General features: G+C 32.1%; 2 protein-coding genes across 3 annotated transcripts in view; one reads left to right on the top strand and one right to left on the bottom strand.

Annotated features, from left to right (window-relative positions):
• Positions 1–13,311, bottom strand: part of LOC111708704 (organic cation transporter protein) — a 34,756-nt gene extending 21,445 nt beyond the window's left edge. The window contains exons 1-7 of one of the 2 annotated variants that reach the window (XM_023482164.1): positions 12,888–13,311; positions 11,612–11,713; positions 10,851–10,933; positions 10,022–10,121; positions 7,135–7,193; positions 6,342–6,393; positions 1,043–1,115 (exon numbers count right to left, since the gene is read on the bottom strand). In XM_023482164.1, coding sequence (XP_023337932.1) covers positions 1,043–1,115; positions 6,342–6,393; positions 7,135–7,193; positions 10,022–10,121; positions 10,851–10,933; positions 11,612–11,713; positions 12,888–12,911 — 493 coding nt within the window. In that variant the 5' untranslated portion in view covers positions 12,912–13,311. The remainder of the gene's footprint in view (positions 1–1,042; positions 1,116–6,341; positions 6,394–7,134; positions 7,194–10,021; positions 10,122–10,850; positions 10,934–11,611; positions 11,714–12,887) is intronic. The other variant, XM_023482165.1, reaches the window with a different exon arrangement.
• Positions 1,594–4,960, top strand: LOC111708705 (uncharacterized). The gene is made up of 2 exons (XM_023482166.1): positions 1,594–2,940; positions 3,387–4,960. Exons 1-2 carry the CDS (start codon positions 1,686–1,688, stop codon positions 3,434–3,436), a joined length of 1,305 nt encoding a protein of 434 aa, XP_023337934.1. The 5' UTR covers positions 1,594–1,685; the 3' UTR covers positions 3,437–4,960.
• Positions 13,312–22,034: the final 8,723 nt, after the last annotated feature.

Here is a 22,034-nt window from a genome sequence, read left to right as displayed (position 1 = left end):
GTTTTGATCTCTTTAAATATCTTTTAATTGATTATAATTGGAATTGAAAGTAAATCAGTTCTAATTTTAGTGTTTACAAGAAAAAGCTAATTTTAAAATAGTTTAGAATCTTCTTAGGTTTTTTGTAAACAATCAAGATTTTCTAAACCCTATATTTTTACACCTAATTGAGTAAACCTGTGGCTTTTCAAACTTATTTCAAAATGATTTGATCCATCAGAATTTATAGTTATGAATTATCAAGGTCTACAGTATTGGGTTTGGAATGATATAGGGATAAGAAAATCAGAGTTTGTGGCAAAGACTCAGCTTTTATCCTGATGTTTACTGGAGCTCTCTGTACAACCCTTTCACACCGGGAGAGTCCATTATCGGACTCACCGTAAAAAACCGAGCGCTTTCATTTTAAAGTAAGAAAACTTCTAAAAACTTCAAAAAATATGACCTTAAAATATAAAAAAAATGCAATATTTTCTTGCAAATAAAATTTTTTATTTCTTTGTCTAAAAGAAGTGCTATAATAATGTCCAAGATTGGTATTTCCGTATACAAAGGTACAAATGGAGTTCCCGGTTTTAACGCAACACCACATAGCATTTCTTTCTCGGTGCAAAAGGGATAATTCAGGGTGTCCCAATAAACATGGGAATTAAATGATGACTACTATATCATCTTTACTCAAAGCGGGATTATTTCGTAAATATAATTTTGTATGTATGACAGCTAGAACATTCAACACCAACAACCAGTCTTCTCAGGATTTTCAAAATGAGGTCTACCATTTTTACATTCAAATTGACGGAGATATAAGGAAATTCATCCAAATTTTATTTAAATAAAATCCATCTAATCTGTTCAAATGTTTAATATCTCAATATTAAAGATACAAAGAAGGTAGACCACATTTTGAAAATCTCATTAGACGTTCAATCTTTTTTTGATGTACTTTATTTAATTTATCAATTATTGGAAATCAAGGACGATATTCAAGTCGTCACTCAATTTTTATGTTTATTGGGACACCCTGTATCATAGTATTTACCTATAAGGGAACCAACATAGAACAATGATGTCGAGGAAGAGACTTGCCAAGCATTATCACAAACCAGCTCCAGCTAGATAGATAGATAGATAGATAGATAGATAGATAGATAGATAGATAGATAGATAGATAGATAGATGGATAGATAGATAGATAGATAGATAGATAGATAGATAGATAGATAGATAGATGGATAGATAGATAGATAGATAGATAGATGGATAGATAGATAGATAGATAGATAGAAAGATAGATAGATAGATAGATATATTAATAGATAGGTAGATAATTAGATAAATAGATAATTGAACAAGTAGTTTGCATATGCTAGATTTTCTTGTCTATTCACCTAACCTTGTAGTATTTTTCTTCAGTTTTCTTTTTTTTTAGTAGATAAAGTTGGGCTATCATCAATATGCGTAATGCTTTTAAAAATAGATTATTTTTCTAGTTCATATCTATTATTTATATGCCTTTGTAATGACTTTTTTTATAAGAGAAGAAAGTAGAGAAAGTCAGTGAGCTTAGTTCTCTCTCTCTCTCTTGGTCTCTATAGTTTACATTCCCTAGAGAGAATCAATACACACTCAACTCCACAAGTTATATCTACGCAACATGTTAAACATCTAGTTTTATATTCAATATGGAGCAAAAATATCTAGCAGTACTGCTTGTACTAGCTCTGCTTAGTGACCTAGTGGTGTGCAGGAGGGGAGGAGGAGGAGGAGGGAGGAGTGGAGGAGGTGGAGGATTATTTGGTGGAAGGAGATCATCAAGTTCATCTTGGGGTAGTTCAAATAGTAGAAGTTCTTATCCCAAACAGCAGTGGGGATCCAATACAGGATCCAATACAGGATCCAATTATCCCAAACAGCAATATGGGGCTAAAAACACTCAATCCAATGTACCCATTGGCGGTGGAGGTTTTGTAAACCCCAAAGGATCAGGATCTAGCCTTGGAGGTGGTAACTATGGATCACGAGGGTATGGATCAAGTAATTATGGATCAAGCGGGGGAACTGGTGGTGTTCCAAACTATAGTTACAGGAACCCTGGATATGGAACTAACTATGGAACTAGTTTTACATCAGGCCGTGGCATGTATGGAGGTTCAGGGATGTACAGGAAACCCCTGGGACTGGGAGTAGGAGCTGGTTTTCTTGGAGGAGCAGCTATAGGGTTAGCAACAGGGGTTGCTACCATGTCCGTGTACCATAGATATCAAGAATACAAGAGATTGATGTATATGAATCAGTATGGGCATTACAATGATAACTATTATAACAGTTACTATTCTCAAAATAGATGCTATATGGGGTGTTCCATGAACTCCCATTGTGAGTATGGTATTTGCGAATGTAATAATGGCTTCAGGAAGAGCTATGGACAATGCTATCGGGATGATATGTCCCGTCCATCAAGATCTCCCTCCTTCGATCCATTTCAACCTTGCACTGACACGATCAGTTGCCAAACCATGGATATGAATCTGATCTGTAACACAAACCTAACTGTTGGAGCAGAAGGGCGGTGTGAGTGCAGAACTGATCTAAAATGGAACACTGAAACCCTTCAATGTCAGATCTACCTGGATGTTGACTGTAGTTCTATCACATATGAAACCAAACCCTCACCAATCATCCTCAAGGCGGTGAATAAAACCTTGGATAAGTTTGATGAAACAGATGAGATAGTGACTGATGTTCCTGACAATGAAACCATATCTGCTGAAGAGAGTCTAGAGAATAGTCTGCTTAGTAGTATTGATCCCAAAGAAGCATCCAAGGATGAGATCAAGGAAGCTTTCTGCCGAGATATTGATAGTTTCAGTTTCGAGCTGAGTGATGAGTATCAAACTAGTTCAGCACCGACTGATGGAGGAGGGAATGGTTCTATTGGTATACTTACTTTATTTGTAATAATTATTGTTGCATGTTGTGCTCTAACCTTTATTTGTAAAGGGTTGAAAAAAGCAAAAGATAAACTAGGAAACTTGACTAACCCTAACAGAGGGAAGGATATGACTGGAGTTGCAGATATCCAACCCGAGGTTGTTCCTAACCCTGGATATCAACCCCAGCCAACACCCCTCCATGCACTTCCCTATCCAACCCATCCCAACCCACCTGTTGCACCAGCCTATCCCTCCCTGGATACTAGTTTCCATGATCCAGTTCCTATACCTCCTACACAACCTGGATATACAAACTCCTTCCCACCAATTGATGTAAACTCTTATCCTTTAGTTCCAACTCCTGAATATTCTGATCAGCAGCTCCCCTATCCTCCACAGCAACCCTATCCTTCTCAACCTTATCCAGCCCCCGGATATTATTTGTTTCAGTGTTTCTGATAACGGTGTTCTTCTGGAATCTCCGCTATGGCTTTATGTGAAATTTTGAAGAAAAAAAACTTTCTGAATGTACACACTACAAGTACACTCTATGATCACTTCATGAAGCAGAAAGGAATCTCAGTAGCTTAGAGCAACTGTCTTTCAACTTTTAGCAAGTCGCTTTTTCATTTTGCTATACAGTACAATCTGTACACGCTAAAGATAGTTAATTATAAATGTATCTACTTAAATTAAGTATAAATGTTAAAAATGTCCAGATTTTGGAACTATTTTCAAGGATATTTTAAATTATCAATTTAAAAAATGTACAATTCAATATTTTCCATTTCTTTCGTGCAGTACAATACAATCCTCAGCTTTTTACCGTCCAAACCTTAGCTTTCCCATGCTTTCTCCGAATCGGGAAACTTTTGATCGTGCAAGATAAAAAAACTCGGTTTGGAATTTGAAAAATTACTAAGTTTACAAATTATGTACAAACTTTTACAAATTAAATATCATAAACTGACATTAATCTAATCCAAGTTTTTGAGTTTATTTAATTTTATTATGACTTAGAATTTTCTCGTTGTAAGTTTTAATACAAAGTATAAATTATATTGTTTTTTAACGTAAATGTTTACTTTAGTGTAAAATCAATTTACTTATTTATTATGTAAGTCTGATGTGATTTTTCTAAAGAACTAAGTTATTGTTACAAACTCTTATTTTTTAACCCCTATATCGTTGCTACCCAATTTCGTAAACCTTTGATATTTCAACATAAGAATAAGATCAACTGATTTCAGTTTAAAATAAGGAAGTAAGTAACCATTTTTTTAATGTAACAAAAAATACTAAATTAAGTGTTTAACGGGAAAATTTTTAAAAATCTCAAAAAAATGAATGTGGAAGTTTTTCCCTCCAATCCAAGAAAAATATCAAATGTTTACACTATCAGTTCGCAAAGATATACTGATTGGACAATTTAATTGTGTGTGACAAAAACTCAATTCCTTTCCCAGACATAGATTTTATACTTGATGTATTTTTCACATTTATTTCAATTATATAACCTTATCACATACAGGGTATCTCTGTAAACTTCTAGACTTATGTATTTAAATATTAGTTTAAAGGGAAAGTAAGATGATTTGGGGTTAATGGCATAAATTATTCAATAACTCATATCGGTGCAATTTCTATTTCTATCTGGGGATCTAAGCTGGCAACTCTTGTATTGTGTATATAGAGATTAATGCGATTAATTTTATCCCGCATTTATCCTGAAAATAAAAGTGCCCGCAGTGGATCAAGCAATCAGGATTAAGAGTTGCAAGCTCTGGTTAGAATTTGAAAGTTTGCGCCCTGTACAGACACCCTTATGCAAAAGTTTTTTTGCAGGTCTGTGGCATTTGGAAAATTATCATTTCATGGAATTCTTTCCCTTTATTTTAATATTTCTAAAACTTAAATCAATAAGATATCATATCTATAAATTTTTCGCTAATAAATAATTGTAAACATACCACTTTATATGCACTGAGTGTAAACCCTAATTTAAATATATTTTATTAAATGTTTATTTTTCTGAAGAAATGTAGTTTTTTCTAATGCAATTAATCATGTTTATAAGCTTAGTTTCAGCTATTTTAACACATTTGGTTGAAATAGTTCAGAGTCAAGTCAAGATTAAAGAGAAGTGGAAAGCAATCCATCGATATATTTTTTTAGAGGGAAATAAACAGCGGTAGCGGTTGAACGAGCGGTTGCAGTTTAGAATAAAAAATGAAAATTTTTTTTTTTTTATATAACTTTCATGTCTTTGATCGATTGAAGCACAACTATTTGTTTTAAAAGAGCTTTTTTACCTTCAACCGTTGGAAATGCAAGTTTTATATAATTTACTTTTTTACCTTCCTCCACCGTAAAAATTACATATTTTTTATAAAACTTTTTTTTTGTCTTCAACTATAAGTACTACAAACACACATTTTCATAGCAAACAAATATACGCAAAAACAAATATACGCAAAAACGTGAAATCCAGTGGTTGAGGGCGACGCATATTTAACTCAAGAATATGATTTCAGAGGTTAAATTATCTTTTTCTCCAAAGTATTTATCATTGAAAACAATATTAAACTCAATTTTGAAGAATTTTTTTTTACATTGTATTTCCCAAATATTTTGGTCTAAAATTGAAACCCATGCGATATGTGAACTATCTGACTGGGCGTCGTTCCCGGGAAACGATCGTTCTATCATGAGAAACGAACACGGAACGGAACGGAAATTGGTTGAAAAAACGTTAAAACCAGGAACGCGTTCTAAGTCGGAACACATTATAAATCAGGAACGTACTGGGGCGTTCGAGAGGGGGGAGGGGCTTCGTTAATATTACATCTGTAGATTTGTTGAAAAAAACCTCGCATTCATGATTTTGGCGGGAGTACTTTTAAAGCTTTTCATTATCTTTCTTTAAAAATCATTTTGTAGGTTTGTTTTCATTTCTTCAAAGTTTACAAACCTACAAAGCAGTTTAATTAATATAGGATCAATGGAGAGCTTTGACAACAATATACCCTTCTGTCTGATCAAGTATTGCATTAAACATCCATGTTTCCTATTTTGAAAATGGATTCAGATACGATGGAAAAATGAAGGTTTAAAAGGTGCATCGGACATGCCATGATGCCACTCTATAAATGGAAGGTCACTGGAAACTACGCATGTATTCCATTTAAGAATACATCATATAAGAAAATACTTTAAATCTCACTTTTACCATCAAACTGAAAAGTGTTCATTAAAAAATGCTTCATCAATACTGCCATCAGCGTAAATATGGATTTGATAACATTATTTATGTAATAAAAATATAGATATTCGTTAAGAAACATAAGTCACCAATGTATTCTTATACTCGGAGCTATCAAATATCCAACCCAACCTCGTGTTTACCTGAGTAACCAGTGTATTTTTATACTCAGAGCTATCAAATATCCAACCAAACCTGCACGAAGAGTTTTTAATCGTTTTGAGCTGACCACTTTTGAATGGTGGATATCGAAATCAATGCGTGATCTCATCTTTTTCTTAATCTCCAGAATAAATAAAGGTTGTTCTCCTCTTGTTTTTAATCTCCAGATTAATAAACTGATTGGGATTAAGGATATCACATTCTAAAGTTGTCAGAGTTGAGCTGAAAACTAAAGAATGTGATATCCTTTATCCGAAATGTTAATTAATCTGTAGATTAAATTCATGAGGAGAACAAGCAATATTTAATCTGGAGATTAAGAAAAAGAGTGGATCAAGCATTAATCCCGATATCCACCATTCTAAAGTTTCCAGCTCTGAAAACTTTAGAATGTGATATCCTAGCGAAGCGCCCTAAAAGCCTCGTTTAAAAAAACTTTGACCTTGCATGAAAATAATTGAAAAAACGAAAAATAATTTAGAAAAAAATTTAACAAAAGTTTCAAGATTTCAAAACTGTATTATAAATGATAAAATTTGCTTACATTAAACTTTGCAATATCTTCATCATAAAAAAAATAAAAAATGAAATGCATCCTTTATGAATCGTTTTTCAGTAGTTTTTTGCATATGTCTTCTTCCAGGGTCAAAATTTGAAATACTTGAAAAATGACAACTTTTAGAATAAAAAATTTAGAAAACATTTTCTTTTCTTACATTATGCAAAATTTAGGCCAAAAACGAGGGAAAAACGAAGCAACTATAATTACTCAACCTGCAGGGAACTATCTCCCAGTCTTCCCGAGGATACTCAGGCCAACTTCCATTATGCTCCTAAATATATTATATTTTTTATGTTTTTCTAAATAATCTTTATTTAAACAGAGCCAGCATTGATTCAAAATGGTATTATTTACTCTTTTTTTATAGCTGATGATGGAGATTATTTTATCCCCATCCACGGATTTTCTGGAATGAGAATTGTTGATTTCAAATACCAATGACAAGAAGATTTCTAAACGAAATCTTTGTCATCCTTTGTATATTTTAATATTTGTAAATCGTTATTATTAAAGGAATACATTAATAAAAATCTAGTATCTTGAAATTCTGGGATTTTAAAGAAACTTTCGACGTTATTTCAAGTGTTCCTTTGTTTGAAGCGTACATTTTATAAGTTTCCCTTGAGGCCTTTGTCTCAGCAAAGATATTCTTGTTTTTTTCCATAAAAATGATAATTTTCAAATGCGGTTTCTCTGTAAAGTTATATAAAAAAAATTGAAAAAGGGTGATATCTTTCTTGTTATTGTAAAGGGTAAGTTGTGAATCTGACGTATTCACTTTTTAAATGGAGTTCGTTTGAAATTTCTTTAACAGTTCCTTAAAGGAATGTAATCGCACTCTACGTATTTGACATATTTTTAATAACAAAATGGAAATCAAACCTTTTATTGTATTTATGGATTTTAATTTTGGTTTTAATAATTATCTTTGTGGAGGGAACTCATAAAAACATTTTTAATTGGACCAAACTTTTACAATTTAGATTGGTTTTCTATTTTACGGAGAAATAAAAAGAAAAACATCGAAAATGATTATAAATCAAATGGAAAATGATAAATAATTGCTTCAAACTTAACTTTACGATGTTTTAGTATGGTTTTACAACAAGATTTAGAGCTGCCAACATAAATTGTTTCAGAATATTTTTTATTTTGGGTCGAAGTTATGAACGATTTCGTTAAGAATTAGATAATTTTGGGTTTGAATAATAAATTTAAATTCAAACAAAATACATAAATATCTCTTAACATAGTTTTGAAAAGCAAAAAATGGCAGGTCTAAGGTTATTTTGTGACAAGGTATTCATGAAAACTAATTACGCAAAATATTTTAATTGTCAAATACAGTTTTAAAGCCCATTTCTCAATTTTAAAGAAATTCTACGTAATTGAGAATGATAATGGTATCCACTTTTCAATCCCTGTATACTAAATCGAATTGTAAACTGCATTGCTACTGTGTCCCTAACGATAGAATATGGATAGAATAGAATATATTCTAAACTAGAATTTTATTTTAATTTAAACATTAAAATGAACTGTACTAGCTTACATTAAGTATAAATGCATAATATAAAGCCCTGGATTCGACTGCCTAATTTTAGTGCACTGTGCATTCTACAGGGTTTCAAGAATTTAATGCATAAAATTAGAATTAGTCCAACCCCCTGGATAAGGTGGACAAAAGGGACTGTAAATATAATTTCAAGTGTCCATCGAATTCTGGAGTGGCATTTTCGATTTAAAATGCAGGGAACGTTCCTTTGTCATGAAAAAACTTGATATACTTTTCTTAAATCTTTAAACGAAGAAAGTAAGAATTGAATGAAATCGACTTTTCATAATACATAAAAATACGAATCAAATTTTCAAAGTACAGTTTCCGAAAAAAATCTTCTTCGTTCAGAATTGACGGAGATATTTTATTTCAGTTTTAATTGAATATCTTTGTTTTTTGAAACTCCTTGTACAATGAATATTTTACTATTCTGAATTCGCAGTAGTGGTGTTAAAAAGCTTTAGAATGTTACATTATAATTTAATTTGGCAATTACAGCTGCAAATTGTAATTTTATTCTTCAATTTAAAGGGAGTGTACTCTAAAAACAGAACTTGATGAGTCAAAATTCAAAGTCTTTAAAGGGACTGAAAGCAACATTTTAAATCGTCCTCCATGCAAGTTTCGTCTGATCAATATTTTAGTTTTTTTACGTTTTCCTTAAAAGAAGTGATCATTGCGCAAGTTCCTTTTGTAGAGAGAACACAATTAAAATCATCAGTTTTCCAAATTATAAACGATCAGAAAAAAGCTTTAAACGGTACCGTTGTAAATCGGATTGACATCTTTGCATGGAGGGTCCTCTGTAAAAACGTATACAGTCACTTTAAAAAGAGAAAAGAAATAAAACAACCACACCATAATTTCAATAGAAGTAAATATTTCCATTTTCTGATAGCGCCGATTGAAGGATTCAGAACTCTGATTGGATAATGAAAGATAGATGTTACCGCTATACTATTTCTATTGGTTCAGAATAGATAACAAACACATGACAATAACCCTGATGGGATCAGGAGCTAATGGACCAGTGTTTCATGGTAAATGTAAAATTCTTAGTGTGCATCGGCTTCAAACTAAAATAATTAGAGATTGCACTTTATGTCCCCTTTTATTTTTCAAATATAGAATTGGTGTACAATGCCTTATTCTACCAAGATAAGGAAATGTTTACATTAAACCTTTATTTTGGTTTTCTAAAAGTGTTATCACTTTTAAATTCTTTTTTTGCTATTTGGATTTTGAATAAGTTATAAATATAGTCGTGATAAATTAATTTAAACTATGGATGGGCAGTATTTTAGAAAGCGATTTAGAAAACTTTCGTTTTGAGTTTTGAAAATTCATGTTCTAGACCGTTTTGTTTAAAAACGAAACAATTATGAAACACAAAGTATTCCTGAAAGAATTTAAAGAAAAGTTAGTTAATTAATGTATGTTTTAACACAATTTTTAAATGACCGTCACAAATCGGTTTTAATTATAATAAAGATTACAAAAATATAAAAAAAGAGTTTTGAAAATCCGGAGATAAAACTTACCTCATAAACTTGGGTCCAGTTCTCCACATCATACATCAAGCAGGAATCAAAACCAAGGTTTTTCCCGTCCTGCTCCTTCATTGGAGACCCTAGTCTCAACCTAGATATTAGTCTTCATTGGAGACCCTAGTCTCAACCTAGATATTATCCTTCATTAGATACCCTGGTCTCAACCTAGATATTATCCTGCATTGGAGACCCTAGTCTCAACCTAGATATTATCTTTCATTGGAGACTCTAGTCTCAACCTAGATATTTTCCATCATTGGAGACCCTAGTCTCAACCTAGATATTAGTCTTCATTGGAGACCGTAGTCTCAACCTAGATATTTTCCATCTTTGGAGACCCTAGTCTCAACCTAGATATTTTCCATCATTGGAGACCCTTGTCTCAACCTAGATATTATCCTTCATTGGAGACCTTAGTCTTCATTGGAGACCCTAGTCTCAACCTAGATATTAGTCTTCATTGGAGACCCTAGTCTCAACCTAGATATTATCCTTCATTGGAGACCCTAGTCTCAACCTAGATATTATCCTTCATTGGAGACCCTATGTACTGATCTATGTATGTATCTACCTATGTGATATATTAAGATGGGGAGCTACTTTATCTCTGTACTAATCTATGTATGTAGCTACCTATGTGATATATTAAGATGATGAGCAACTTTATCTCTGTACTAATCTATGTATGTAGCTACCTATGTGATATATTAGGATGAGGAGCTACTTTATCTCTGTACTAATCTGTGTATGTAACTACCTATGTGATATATTAAAATGAGGAGCTACTTTATCTCTGTACTCAATTTATGTATGTAGCTACCTATGTGATATATTAAGATGAGGAGCTACTTTATCAAGTTCTGGATGTGCACACCAATGAGAGGGCTCGGCAGACAGGAAAACCTAAATAAGAAAAAAATGATATAATTTAGCAATCAATAATACAATAATACAATAATACAATAATACAATAATACAATAATACAATAATACAATAATACAATAATACAATATTACAATAATACAATAATACAATAATACAATAATACAATCATACAATAATACAATAATACAATAAGACATTAATACAATAATACAATGATACAATAATACAATAATACAATAATACAATAATACAATAATACAATAATGCAATAATACAATAATACAATATATAATAATATAATAATACAATAATACATGCAGAACATTATACCTGACTGAGCAAGGAATGCAGCAGGAAGGGATGCAGAACATTATACCTTACTAAAAAAAGAATGTAGCAGGAAGGCGTTCAAAACAGTATACCTGACTAAAAAAGGAATGCAACAGGAAGGCATGCAAAACATTATACCTGACTGAGAAGGAATGCAACAGAAAGGCATGGAGAACAATATACCAGCCTGAAAATGAATGCAACAGAAAGGCATGCAGAACAATATACCTTACTGAGAAGGAATGCAGCAGGAAGACATTCAAAACAGTTTACCTGACTGAGAAGGAATGCAGCAGAAAGGCATGCAGAACAATAAAAGAACTAAAAACTAAGAATCCTTCAGAAAGGGATGCACAGAAATTTACCTGACTGAAGGCTAAGAATGCTGCGGGAAGGCATGCTGGTATGCAGAGCATGATGAAAAGACTGATTTGATACAAACCAATTTCACCCACATGGGTTAAAACCTAAATGAATAATATAGGAAAAATGTAAAATATTTAAAAATATATAATTTTGAGAAAAAAAACACGAAGATTTTACTCATGGTTTTCAATACAATTTTCAAATTTGATATCTGTACCTCAAATAACTACAGTGGTAGGTAGGGCTGGGCACGTTCTAAGTGTTTCTTGCCGCTTCGTTATTGGTTAGTTCCAACCATCAAAAAATAAGAACAGAACGTTGTTCCATTTTTATTTTAATTACCGTTAGTTACCGATCTCAATTTTTTTTTAACGGCGTTATCGGAAAATTTTTAGCAATCGTTACGGCTCTAGCCGTTAATGGCGTTTAATTTTTTAATTTTTTGAAAAATGTCATGCAATTTTTATCAGAAAATAAGGAAATTTACCGTTTTTAGCTTTTTAGTTAACGTTTTTAACCGGTATTTTTTTTTCAAAAACGACTAATTTGTTTCGTTCACGATTTTAAAATTGACGGGTTTTTTTCCGTTTGTTAACGGAATTTCCGTTAAATTTCGAAAACCTCCGTTTTGTTAACGGAACTATGCCCAGCCCAAGGTAGGAAGGAATCCCCCCCAACCCTCCTCCCCCATACTAGTTTTATCAAGTAACAATAACGATTTGAAAATTTAAAATGTCCAGCAGTCAAATTATCGGAACAGCAACATAAAACAGGGGGGGGTTGTTGATGAATTTTTTATGTATATATCTGTTCGCTATAGCTGACCAAACGGCTGGACCAAGTTGGCTGACATTTTTTTAAGAAACCCAATATAACTCCGGGGGTGACTAAGGCTAAAAAAATTTAAAAAGTGCGTGCAATGTATATGTTCATATCCCATAATTTAACTGGCTTGGGAACCTAACGTTGCCCAAGGTACTAATAGTTACTCCCGCCGTTTACCAACACTTGGTCGATTTTACATAATTGTTGCGATTAATGTCGATCCACTCAACTTGGACTCTCAAAAAGCTAAGAACATTCCCGTGGTTCTCCCGAGATACCAGTCAAAATTTGAGGCAAATAGGTCAAGAGGTTCATTAGTTATGATCGGACATACAAACATCCTAACACACATACAGAGATTACAAGGCTATATATATAAATACCACTACCAGTTGATGATGCGCAAAAAAAAAACATTTTAAAATGTAGTTAAACGACATTTTTACAAACCTCATCAAAATCTAACGTGCTCATCTTCTGTAGTTTGGTAAACTTTTAGATTACCAGTGTTCACTTAACAGGGTTCAGTGATCAATTTTAATTTTAGTTGTCACTTTTTAGAGTTCAATACTCAATTTTCAGAGTTTAGTGGTCATTTTTAAGAGTTCAGTTGGCATTTTTCAAAGATCTGTGGTTGCTTTTCAGTGTTTGGAAGTCACTTTTAAAAACGGTCGCTTATCAGAGTTCAGTAGTCACTGATTTTTGACTTGAGTGGTCAATGCCATAGAACTGCTGTCATCTCAGCAAATTCAGCGATCACCATTATATGATCTCCATTATAGGATCGCATGTTTTTTCTGCATTTGACCATTTTTTAGTTGAAATCTTAAACAAAATTATATTTTACATTTATTTGAATATTAAACTAAATACTGAATAAATGTTTTAAATCATTAAACGAAACTTGTGACTTGAGCTCCCTGACATATGAATCTATAAAGTAAAAATTAAAATTTATTTAGTAAGGAACAATTCAAGGGCGTACACACTACACAGAAATAAATCTAGGGGGGGTAGCAAATATGCACGAAGCACAAAAAAATGTTTGCCCCCCTAGGAGCTCCTAGGGGGGGGGGGCAACATTTGAACTGTAAATTCAAAACATTTGGCTTCTTGGATACTTTAAAGGTAAACATACAGTCTAATTAATTTGCAAGTACTCCTTTATCTTTCCTTCAAGCAAAACTAGTAGAAAGAAAACAGCAAACAAATTTGTTTATGCTCTTCACTCTTCAGTTTCAGATTTGTTATAGCTCCCCTTTACAGGTCTAAGGGGAGGCACTGCCACACTTCCCGGCCCCCTTGGGTACGCCCTTGGGGAACATGGTTTTGATTTGCTTGAGAGATTATGGAGTAAAAATGACCATGAATTGTTTTATGCCTAATGTGCTTTCATAAGAGGTTCTCCTTTAAAGAACAGAATAAAATATTTACAACCATTATGACGTGACTTAAAAAAAGGTGTGGTCGGACGAAAAAACAGTAAATTTTGACGTTCTTTGTGGTCGGACGAAAAAATGGTATGGTTTGTCTTCCCTCCGTCTTTGTACAGTATACTTACGGGACAGTGACTGAATGGGTCCCTTCTAAGGACATTAATATGAGACGGTTCATTGCCATATAGACCTTTGATATTCTAAATTTAATTTACTAGCATAATTTTGACAGTGACTGAAATATCAAAGTTCTTTGACATTGGGTTATTCAAAAATGGCAATGAAAGATCCACAACGGTACCCTAAAATACGTTGTCTGATCAAGTATTAATTCGACATCCTTGTCTTTCTGCAGGAAAACAAAATATTAATATTCAGAAAATTAACCACTTTAAACACTTTTGCATGGAGGGTTACTTGATATTACGGTTGCAATCCCTTTAATATTTCAGTCACTAAACTTTTAGCCCTCCGTCAGTGTAAATTCAAGTAAAGTATAATAGTTAAATTATAAATAAGCCTTAACTTCAAAATGATATTTGCTGAAATGACATATTTATTTGAAATTTATGGAGTCAACTTGTTTTTATAGCAGTCCAATCTTATTTATTGCAGATTTATATTTGCGAACTTAAGTATTACAAGCGCGTCAAGAAAATTACTGCTTATGAAATCAAGCTTAAATTAAAAAGCTGATAATTAAGTATATAAAGAATAACTATTTTAGAGAAATACAGGGTGAGTCAAAAAAAGTGTGATTTGCGGCGCCTGGTGCAAAATTTTACCTTGTCCAAAAAAATCAGCGAACCTTTTTTTCTCTCAAAATCAAAAGTTCAGGAATACAAAAATGTGTAAATAAATTACCACTATCGAAATCTAAAATTTAAAAAAGATTGAATCACAGAATCGCAGAAAATTGGCAAAATTGTAATAAGAAAATTCTCAATTTTCAGTTCTGGTCAAATTTTTACGGAAAAATTGTTTTTTAATGGTTCTTAAGGTTTTCACTGAACAGCGTATATATATTTAATACTTTAGAATATACTAAGAAGAAAGGAACTAGATATTAGCTAAACAAGTCAGTTTCTCTTTGTCTTTGACTTTTAATCCAAAGGCCTTGAAGGGAGTGACCGGCTATGTAAGGTAGTTGAACTGAGTATGCAGTGTTGTGGAAAACTGCTTTCGGATTCATTTGAGACATATTACACTTTTTACATTTTATGTCGTCGTTATTTAATGATTTTAAAAAACTAATTCTGAAAACGTATCCACCTCCAAATATGGAGTTTTGAACGTCGAATTTGCGCTCAAACTCAGGATGTACAGATCTATAAAAAAGTGTAATATGTCTCAAATGAATCCGAAAGAAGTTTTCCACAACACTGCATACTCAGTTCAACTACTTTACATAGCCGGTCACTCCCTTTGAGTCAACCGTCTGAAAGCATTAAAACTACGTATACTTTCAAAAAATGTAAATAATCTGAGATGAAATTTTTTGATTATTTATCGTATATTGTGTATTTTTGTATATTTGGTAGACGTATAATTGTGATGCGGGCTACTTGCTATAACATCTAAGTATAATACTCCTAATATATTTAATGCTTGGATTACGGATCAGTTCCATTTGTTAACATTAGTAAAGCATATGATTGGATCCCGGCCAGGGGGGGGGGGGTTAAATAGAATCTAAAATAGGGGGAGGTGTATCCCCTCTTTCTGGCCTAATATATTCCAGAAATGTAAGTAATCATTTCCAGAATGAAAAAGCAAAGTACTGAAAGAGGATAATTGAATATGGAAAGAAATTGAGTCTTTGTAGCAAACTCTGATCTTCTAATCCTTGAAGTATAAGGAAGAAAAGGATGAGAAGGATGGGAAGGATAAGAAGGATGAGAAGGATGAGAAACACGAGAAGGATGAGAAGAATGAGAAGGATGAGAAGGATTAGAAGGATGAGAAGGATGAGAATGATAAGAAGGATGAGACTGATGAGAAGGATAACAAGGATGAGAAGGATGAGAAGGATAACAAGGATGAGAATGATTAGAAGGATGAGAAAGATGATAAGGATGAGAAGGATGAGAAGGATGAGAAGGATGAAAAGCATGAGAAAAATGAGAAAGATGAGAAGGATGAGAAGGATAAAACGGATGAGAAGGTTTAGAAGGTTGAGAAGGATGAAAAGGATGAGAAAGATGAGAAGGATGAGAAGGATGAGAAGGATGAGAAGGATGAGAAGGATGAGAAGTATGAGAAGGATGAGAAGGATTAGAAGGATGAGAAGGATGACAAGGATGAGAAGGATGACAAGGATGAGAAGGATGAGAAAGATGAGAAGGATTAGTAGGATGAGAAGGAAGAGAATGATGAGAAGGATGAGAAGGATGAGAAGGAAGAGAATGATGAGAAGGGATGAGAAGGATGAGAAGGATGAGAAGGATGAGAAGGATGAGAAGAAAGAAAAGGATGAGAAATGAGAAGAATGAGAAGGATGCGAAGAAAGAAAAGGATGAGAAGGATGAGAAGGATGAGAAGGATGAGAAGAACGAGAAGGATAAGAAGGATAAGAAGACTGTGTATAATGTATAAGAAGGAAGAACTGAACCCTACTACTGTTGATTCTCTAAATTGGAATATCCGGCCTGCTGGAGAACTGAGATGCCGGGAACCCGGTCCCGGGTTCAGGTTCAGGTTCCAGACACCCGGAGAAATATCTCTCTTTCACGGTATATTAGACTTTGGGCGGTTCTACTAGTTCATTACAAGCCCGAACGGATTTTACGAATATTTTGTAAAAAAAATCAGTTCGAAATGAAAAAAAATTAGCCGATATCACAGTAAACTAAAGGTCCTGGCTAAAAGTCCAGTGACTCTTAACATTAGAACACAGTGTGACAGTACTCCAATATCGATAATTTTTTCCCAGGCTCTAACCTAACTAATCCATTGCATACATTTTCGATTTTTTATTTAAAAATCTTCTGCGGTAGGAATCTTATCTACGGGGTTACCCACAAAGAATGAGACTTCAGAGACGATTGTACGCAATTTGTTTAGTCAGTTTTCTTGCATTCCTTGTGGGCCAAAACTGGCTTCTTTTTGAGCGTAATCATTTAATCATTTAGTACACCATCAAAATACTCAGTTGAATGCAGAAACCAAAAATCATGCTTTAAATTGTCAAAAATAATTATATCCTTGACAATTTTTCTGATAAAACAAATTCAAGACGCCAACTTGGAATATGGCTAAAAACATATTTAATATTCATGAACATATTTTCAAAATGTAGTCCAACATATTTTCAAAATTTCCAACGTTTAAAACTTTAGACCATACATTACTATATATTTTCTATTCAATGTCAAAGTATAATAAATAATAAACAATTTTATTAAACTGGATGTCCCGAGGGAGGGAAGGGATCCTTCCCCTGCACATATTCCGAATCTCATTTTACCCATATTTGCGGCAGTGCACTTCCCCATATGGCTTCCGAACCTCTCCCAAACCGTCTTCCGGGAATGATCTTCAATTTATTAACGTCAATTTCTACTTAAAACGGGACTAATTTGATTATTTATGCACGGTAGTCCATCTATAGTATCATGAACATTTCCATCATATTTGTTTTCTTTTTTACAATCAAAGATCGGAGAGAATATAGATTTTATTTATAGATTCTTTTCTCAACAAAACTTGGAATGGCTGGGCCTTTTTTATGAATAGATTTTACTAACAAAACTAGTTTATAATTTAATCATTTTACAAGCACTACAGATTTAAAATACATAAACAGCGAGAGATAATTGAATTTTTTTTTAATCTGAGGATTGTATTGACAGGAATTTATTAGTGATCTGCCAAGCAGATCGCAAAAAAAGTTTTACTGTTCAGAAACTCTGCAAACATAGTTACTTTGTTTTGATGTTTGGGAGGCATTACACATAACCTACTTCTGATTTCTAAGCAAAATTAGTTTTTAAAAACTAGATATCCGAAAATAAGTCTAATACAAATATAGATTTTAATGAAACAAATTTAAAATTAAGATAACTAGTGAGTATGGTCAGTAATTAGGATGTTCATTATATTTTCATTATTCTGAAGAGACTCCTAGTGGTGAAAACCCGAATCATGAGCTTATCATTATTATACAGGATCGAGTGTCATGCAACAAAATTTTTCAACATTTTACTAAACAAACTTTTCTTGAAAATAAAAGTTGTAATTTTAATTACTAAAATATTATAAAATTTTCAAAATAAATATAACTTTGCATATTTATTGCATGCGTTCCTACATATATGTTTATTGAAACATCAATCAGTTAGGCAGCCAGACATTGCAACATTATATCTAGAGAGGTAGAGAAGCAGTAGACAGGCAAACATGTCGCAATATAAAAATTGACTCTGAATTTTTATTTTTTAATATATTTTTTATAGACAAAAATATAAACTATGCGCAACATTTCTCTGAGAACAAAAAAATGTTTAGATACTCATAGATCTTATTTTTTCAAACATTTCATAGTTTTCCCAATAATTATCCATTACCAAATAGTATCCATCATGTTGCAAAGATATAGAGATTAGACAATTTGAGTTTGTGGCAAAGACTCAATTCGTTTATTTTGTCTGAACCCTGTAACATAAAAGTAAAGTTTTAGACTTCGAAACATAGAATTTCTTATCTCTGCTAGACTGCTTTGCACTTATCAATATTATAAAAGGTCTGGCTTTTAGCATAACTGTAAATGTCGTCTTTGAAATTTTGAAATTTAGGATATTCGTTTTGTTTAAAATTAAATTTGAAAATACCTATGTTATAACAGCAATAACCAAAAAGGGAAATGATATAACCACGTATTAAACCATATATATATAAAAAAAATTGTCTTAAACAAACAATTAAACACATTAAGGTTAAAACGATATCCATCTGATCCTTGTCAAAATCTCTAATTTTCTTATATCTATGGAACTTGATGTCATAACATTTTATATTTCCGACTAAGAATTCATTTTGATGAAACAAATTGTTAAAGTTGTAAATTTCCTGAAATTTTGCCATCAGGTTGCAAACATAGGATTTGAAAATTTGAGTTTGTGGGGTAATTAAGCCTAGGAAATTATATCTTTAAGCCGCTGTGCGGGTATAAAAAATGGAATAAAGTTGTTGAAGCAGTCTGTAAAATGAGTAGATATCTTTTATATTGTTTATGCAAGAAAATATATTACTCCAGGAAGGATTTGTGTTTATGTTTCTTTCTAAATTGATTCCCAAAAAGATACTTTAAAAATCGAGCTCTATTTCCTTCTCTTAATCTATAAATAAATTAAAGGCTCATTGCTTACATTTTTCAATATTATATTGTTTGTTATATTTCAATTAATACATGAAGAGACATCTAGTGGAATTATATATAATGATAATATACAAGGGAAGCCAGTATTCAATATGGAACTCCCAACTAGTATAATATTTGACAATGAAATAATAGATAAGGATGTGTGTTCTTTAAAGCGAACTTCACTAAAATATTTTTTAGCACTTTTAAAACAAAAATAAAATAAAAAGAGGAATAGAAAATACATGAATACTGTAGCAGGAAAATGATGTTTTGATCTTTCCTGCGACTGTAAATAGCATTTTGTTTATCATTATTTTTACCCTTCGTTCGCACTCAACCCCATTTTGCTTTCCCCCCCCTTACCCTTTACTGATATTTAACGGGTTTTCTTGTTTATGTTTGGTTTCTATATTTAACCCAAGCCACGCGGAGAAATCCGTTATCTCCGAACCCGGGAGCTGGTGAGCTGGCCGGCCAGCTCACAGGGCGTGGGGTAGAATGCGAACTAAGGGTGGAGCGAAACAGAGGGAAAAAAGGCAGTTGTGATTCAGCTCCCTTGAATTAAGGTTCCCTTGAAGAATTCCCCTACTAGTTGAAACTGATTGATTCATAATATTTAAGTTTGTATTTTGTATCGTTCGATTTAAAGTTTGTATTTTTGCATCTTTTGTATATAAATATATTGTAAGAAAAACCGACTCGTTGAATATTTGAGGAACTAAGTGCATTGCTTTATTGATTTTATTCATATACTATAATACTACTAACTATTGTATGTGTAAATAATAGCTTCACTTAAATTTTTGGAGAGGTTTGTCGCAGATTTTTAATCATTTTCTTATGAAAAATGAAAAAAATTCTGTTCACCTCTCGAAATATTTTGAACATCAAAACAGACATTTTGCTTAGTAACTTTTAAGATCTTTTTAAATATGTATTACCTTTTCTAATAATGCATGCTGCACCTTACCAAATTTCAAATATTTCGAAATAAAATATTTTGACTCTTTTTTAATGTTTATATATTTTTGTCAATTCTTTTTCATCTTTAAAAAAAAGTTTGCCTTAATTAAATATTTGTGTTATAACTTTAAAATGCCATTGGCAAGTTGTCAACCCCTTAAAGGGAGTGTTCGCGAAAAATGTTTTTATTTAAAAACAAATAATTCATATATTACAACCTATAATCATCAATTTTTTTTCGAAGCATTGGTAAATACTAAAAAGTTGATATTTCATAATACTTTTTTTATTTTTTATGATCAGAGAGTACTTTATTCCTGTTTCGAGGATTTTTGATAATGAGGACGACATTTTCATATTTTCCAGGAATGTTAAAAAATCCAGCACCAGTCGTAAACACGCATTGTAAGCGAAATATTAATTTGAAAAAAAATAAAAAATATATATTATTAAATATCAACAAACAGGAATTAGCGTTTTTAAGTCCCAATAATCCTTTGAAATTACTCGAAAAAGATATACATATTGCTGTAGCTGTCAAAACGGCTTTACCAATTTGGCTGACATTTTTGAGGGAACCCTTGAGTACCCCGGGTACTCAAACAGACCTTTAGAATCTGTTTGGGTTAAAACGTACATTTTCTTATTGATTGATAAAAATACAATGATTTGGTATTTGTTTATCTTTGGGTTCAAACTAAATTTTGTTTTTGTCACTGAAAATAAAGTTGGTTTTTAAAGTTTTCTACATAGATTGCAAAGATAAAAGGAGCAAATTTCTTCCAAATACTTGGTATGAATTTGTATTAAAAGTATAATTTTTTTGATTGAGATAATTATGCATGGGAAACATAATACAGTCAATTTTCTCCAAAAATTTAATATTTGGAATGATGTAAAGTTTTGAGATCTTTTAAAAGCAGTTTAAAACCTTTTTTCAACTTCAGATTTTGATATTTCTAAAAATAATTTTTGAATCTGAATATAACAGAAAAGAAGAGGAGGTTTAAAATGAAATGTTTTGAAATTTTTATGATGTACTTCTCTAAAAAATCAAATAGTATAGTATAGATAGAAATATATAGCATAATTGACAATTCAGAATTTTTTCTATTTTCAATAAAAAAAGGAAATTGTTTAAATAGAAATTAAAACTGTTAAAATGTTCAGTCAAATACATGTACAATGTACATAAGGAATATTGGAATTTTCTTTTATTTGCCTTGATTATTGGTCGGGTTTTAAGACAACAAAATGTGTTAAAAGAAAAGAAAAGTCTTGTATTACTCTTCAAGGTTTTACTTCTCTTTTTACAAAAATCAAGGAAACATTTCATATATTTTCCAAAAAAGGTCTCTTTGAATATCATAATACAAGAATATTCATATGATAACTAGAGTGAGTAAAAATGCCCTTTGAAGTAATACCATTCTATTTTAATCATAGATAAATAAATAAACATAGATAGCTTATAATGTACGCAAAATGACCAAGAACTGAACAGTCCGCGAACTCATAATTCTAGGGTTCAAAGTGTACTTCAATGATAAGCGGGGTGGTTTGGTGTTTTAATGGATTTCATAATATAGTGTGTAATAACTCGGGGAATGGAACTATTTGAACAACAATATTTCACTGAGCAATATATCATATTGACGAGAACTGAAAAAGGACATGAGAAGGACTAAACTAACTTAAATTTCTCTCTACAGAACTCATGTACACCACAAGTACTCAATAACATATGAACAGCTAATGTTCACAACCGACCTAGTTAATCTATATAATATGAATATCTTTAAAACATCTCTGTACATTTATATCTTTCAAGATGAA

Source organism: Eurytemora carolleeae, unplaced genomic scaffold, assembly GCF_000591075.1.
Source record: "Eurytemora carolleeae unplaced genomic scaffold, Eaff_2.0 scaffold899, whole genome shotgun sequence".
Taxonomy (NCBI): Eukaryota; Metazoa; Arthropoda; class Copepoda; order Calanoida; family Temoridae; genus Eurytemora; species Eurytemora carolleeae.
The sequence above is the reverse complement of the archived record's forward strand: the minus strand, read 5'-3'. Positions and strand labels throughout refer to the sequence as shown.

Coding starts and splice junctions, on each gene's coding strand:
- LOC111708705 (XM_023482166.1), top strand. CDS start 1,686: ATGGAGCAAAAATATCTAGCAGTACTGCTTGTACTAGCTCTGCTTAGT. Junction 2,941..3,386: donor AGGAGGGAATGGTTCTATTG/GTATACTTACTT, acceptor TATTTGTTTCAG/TGTTTCTGATAACGGTGTTC.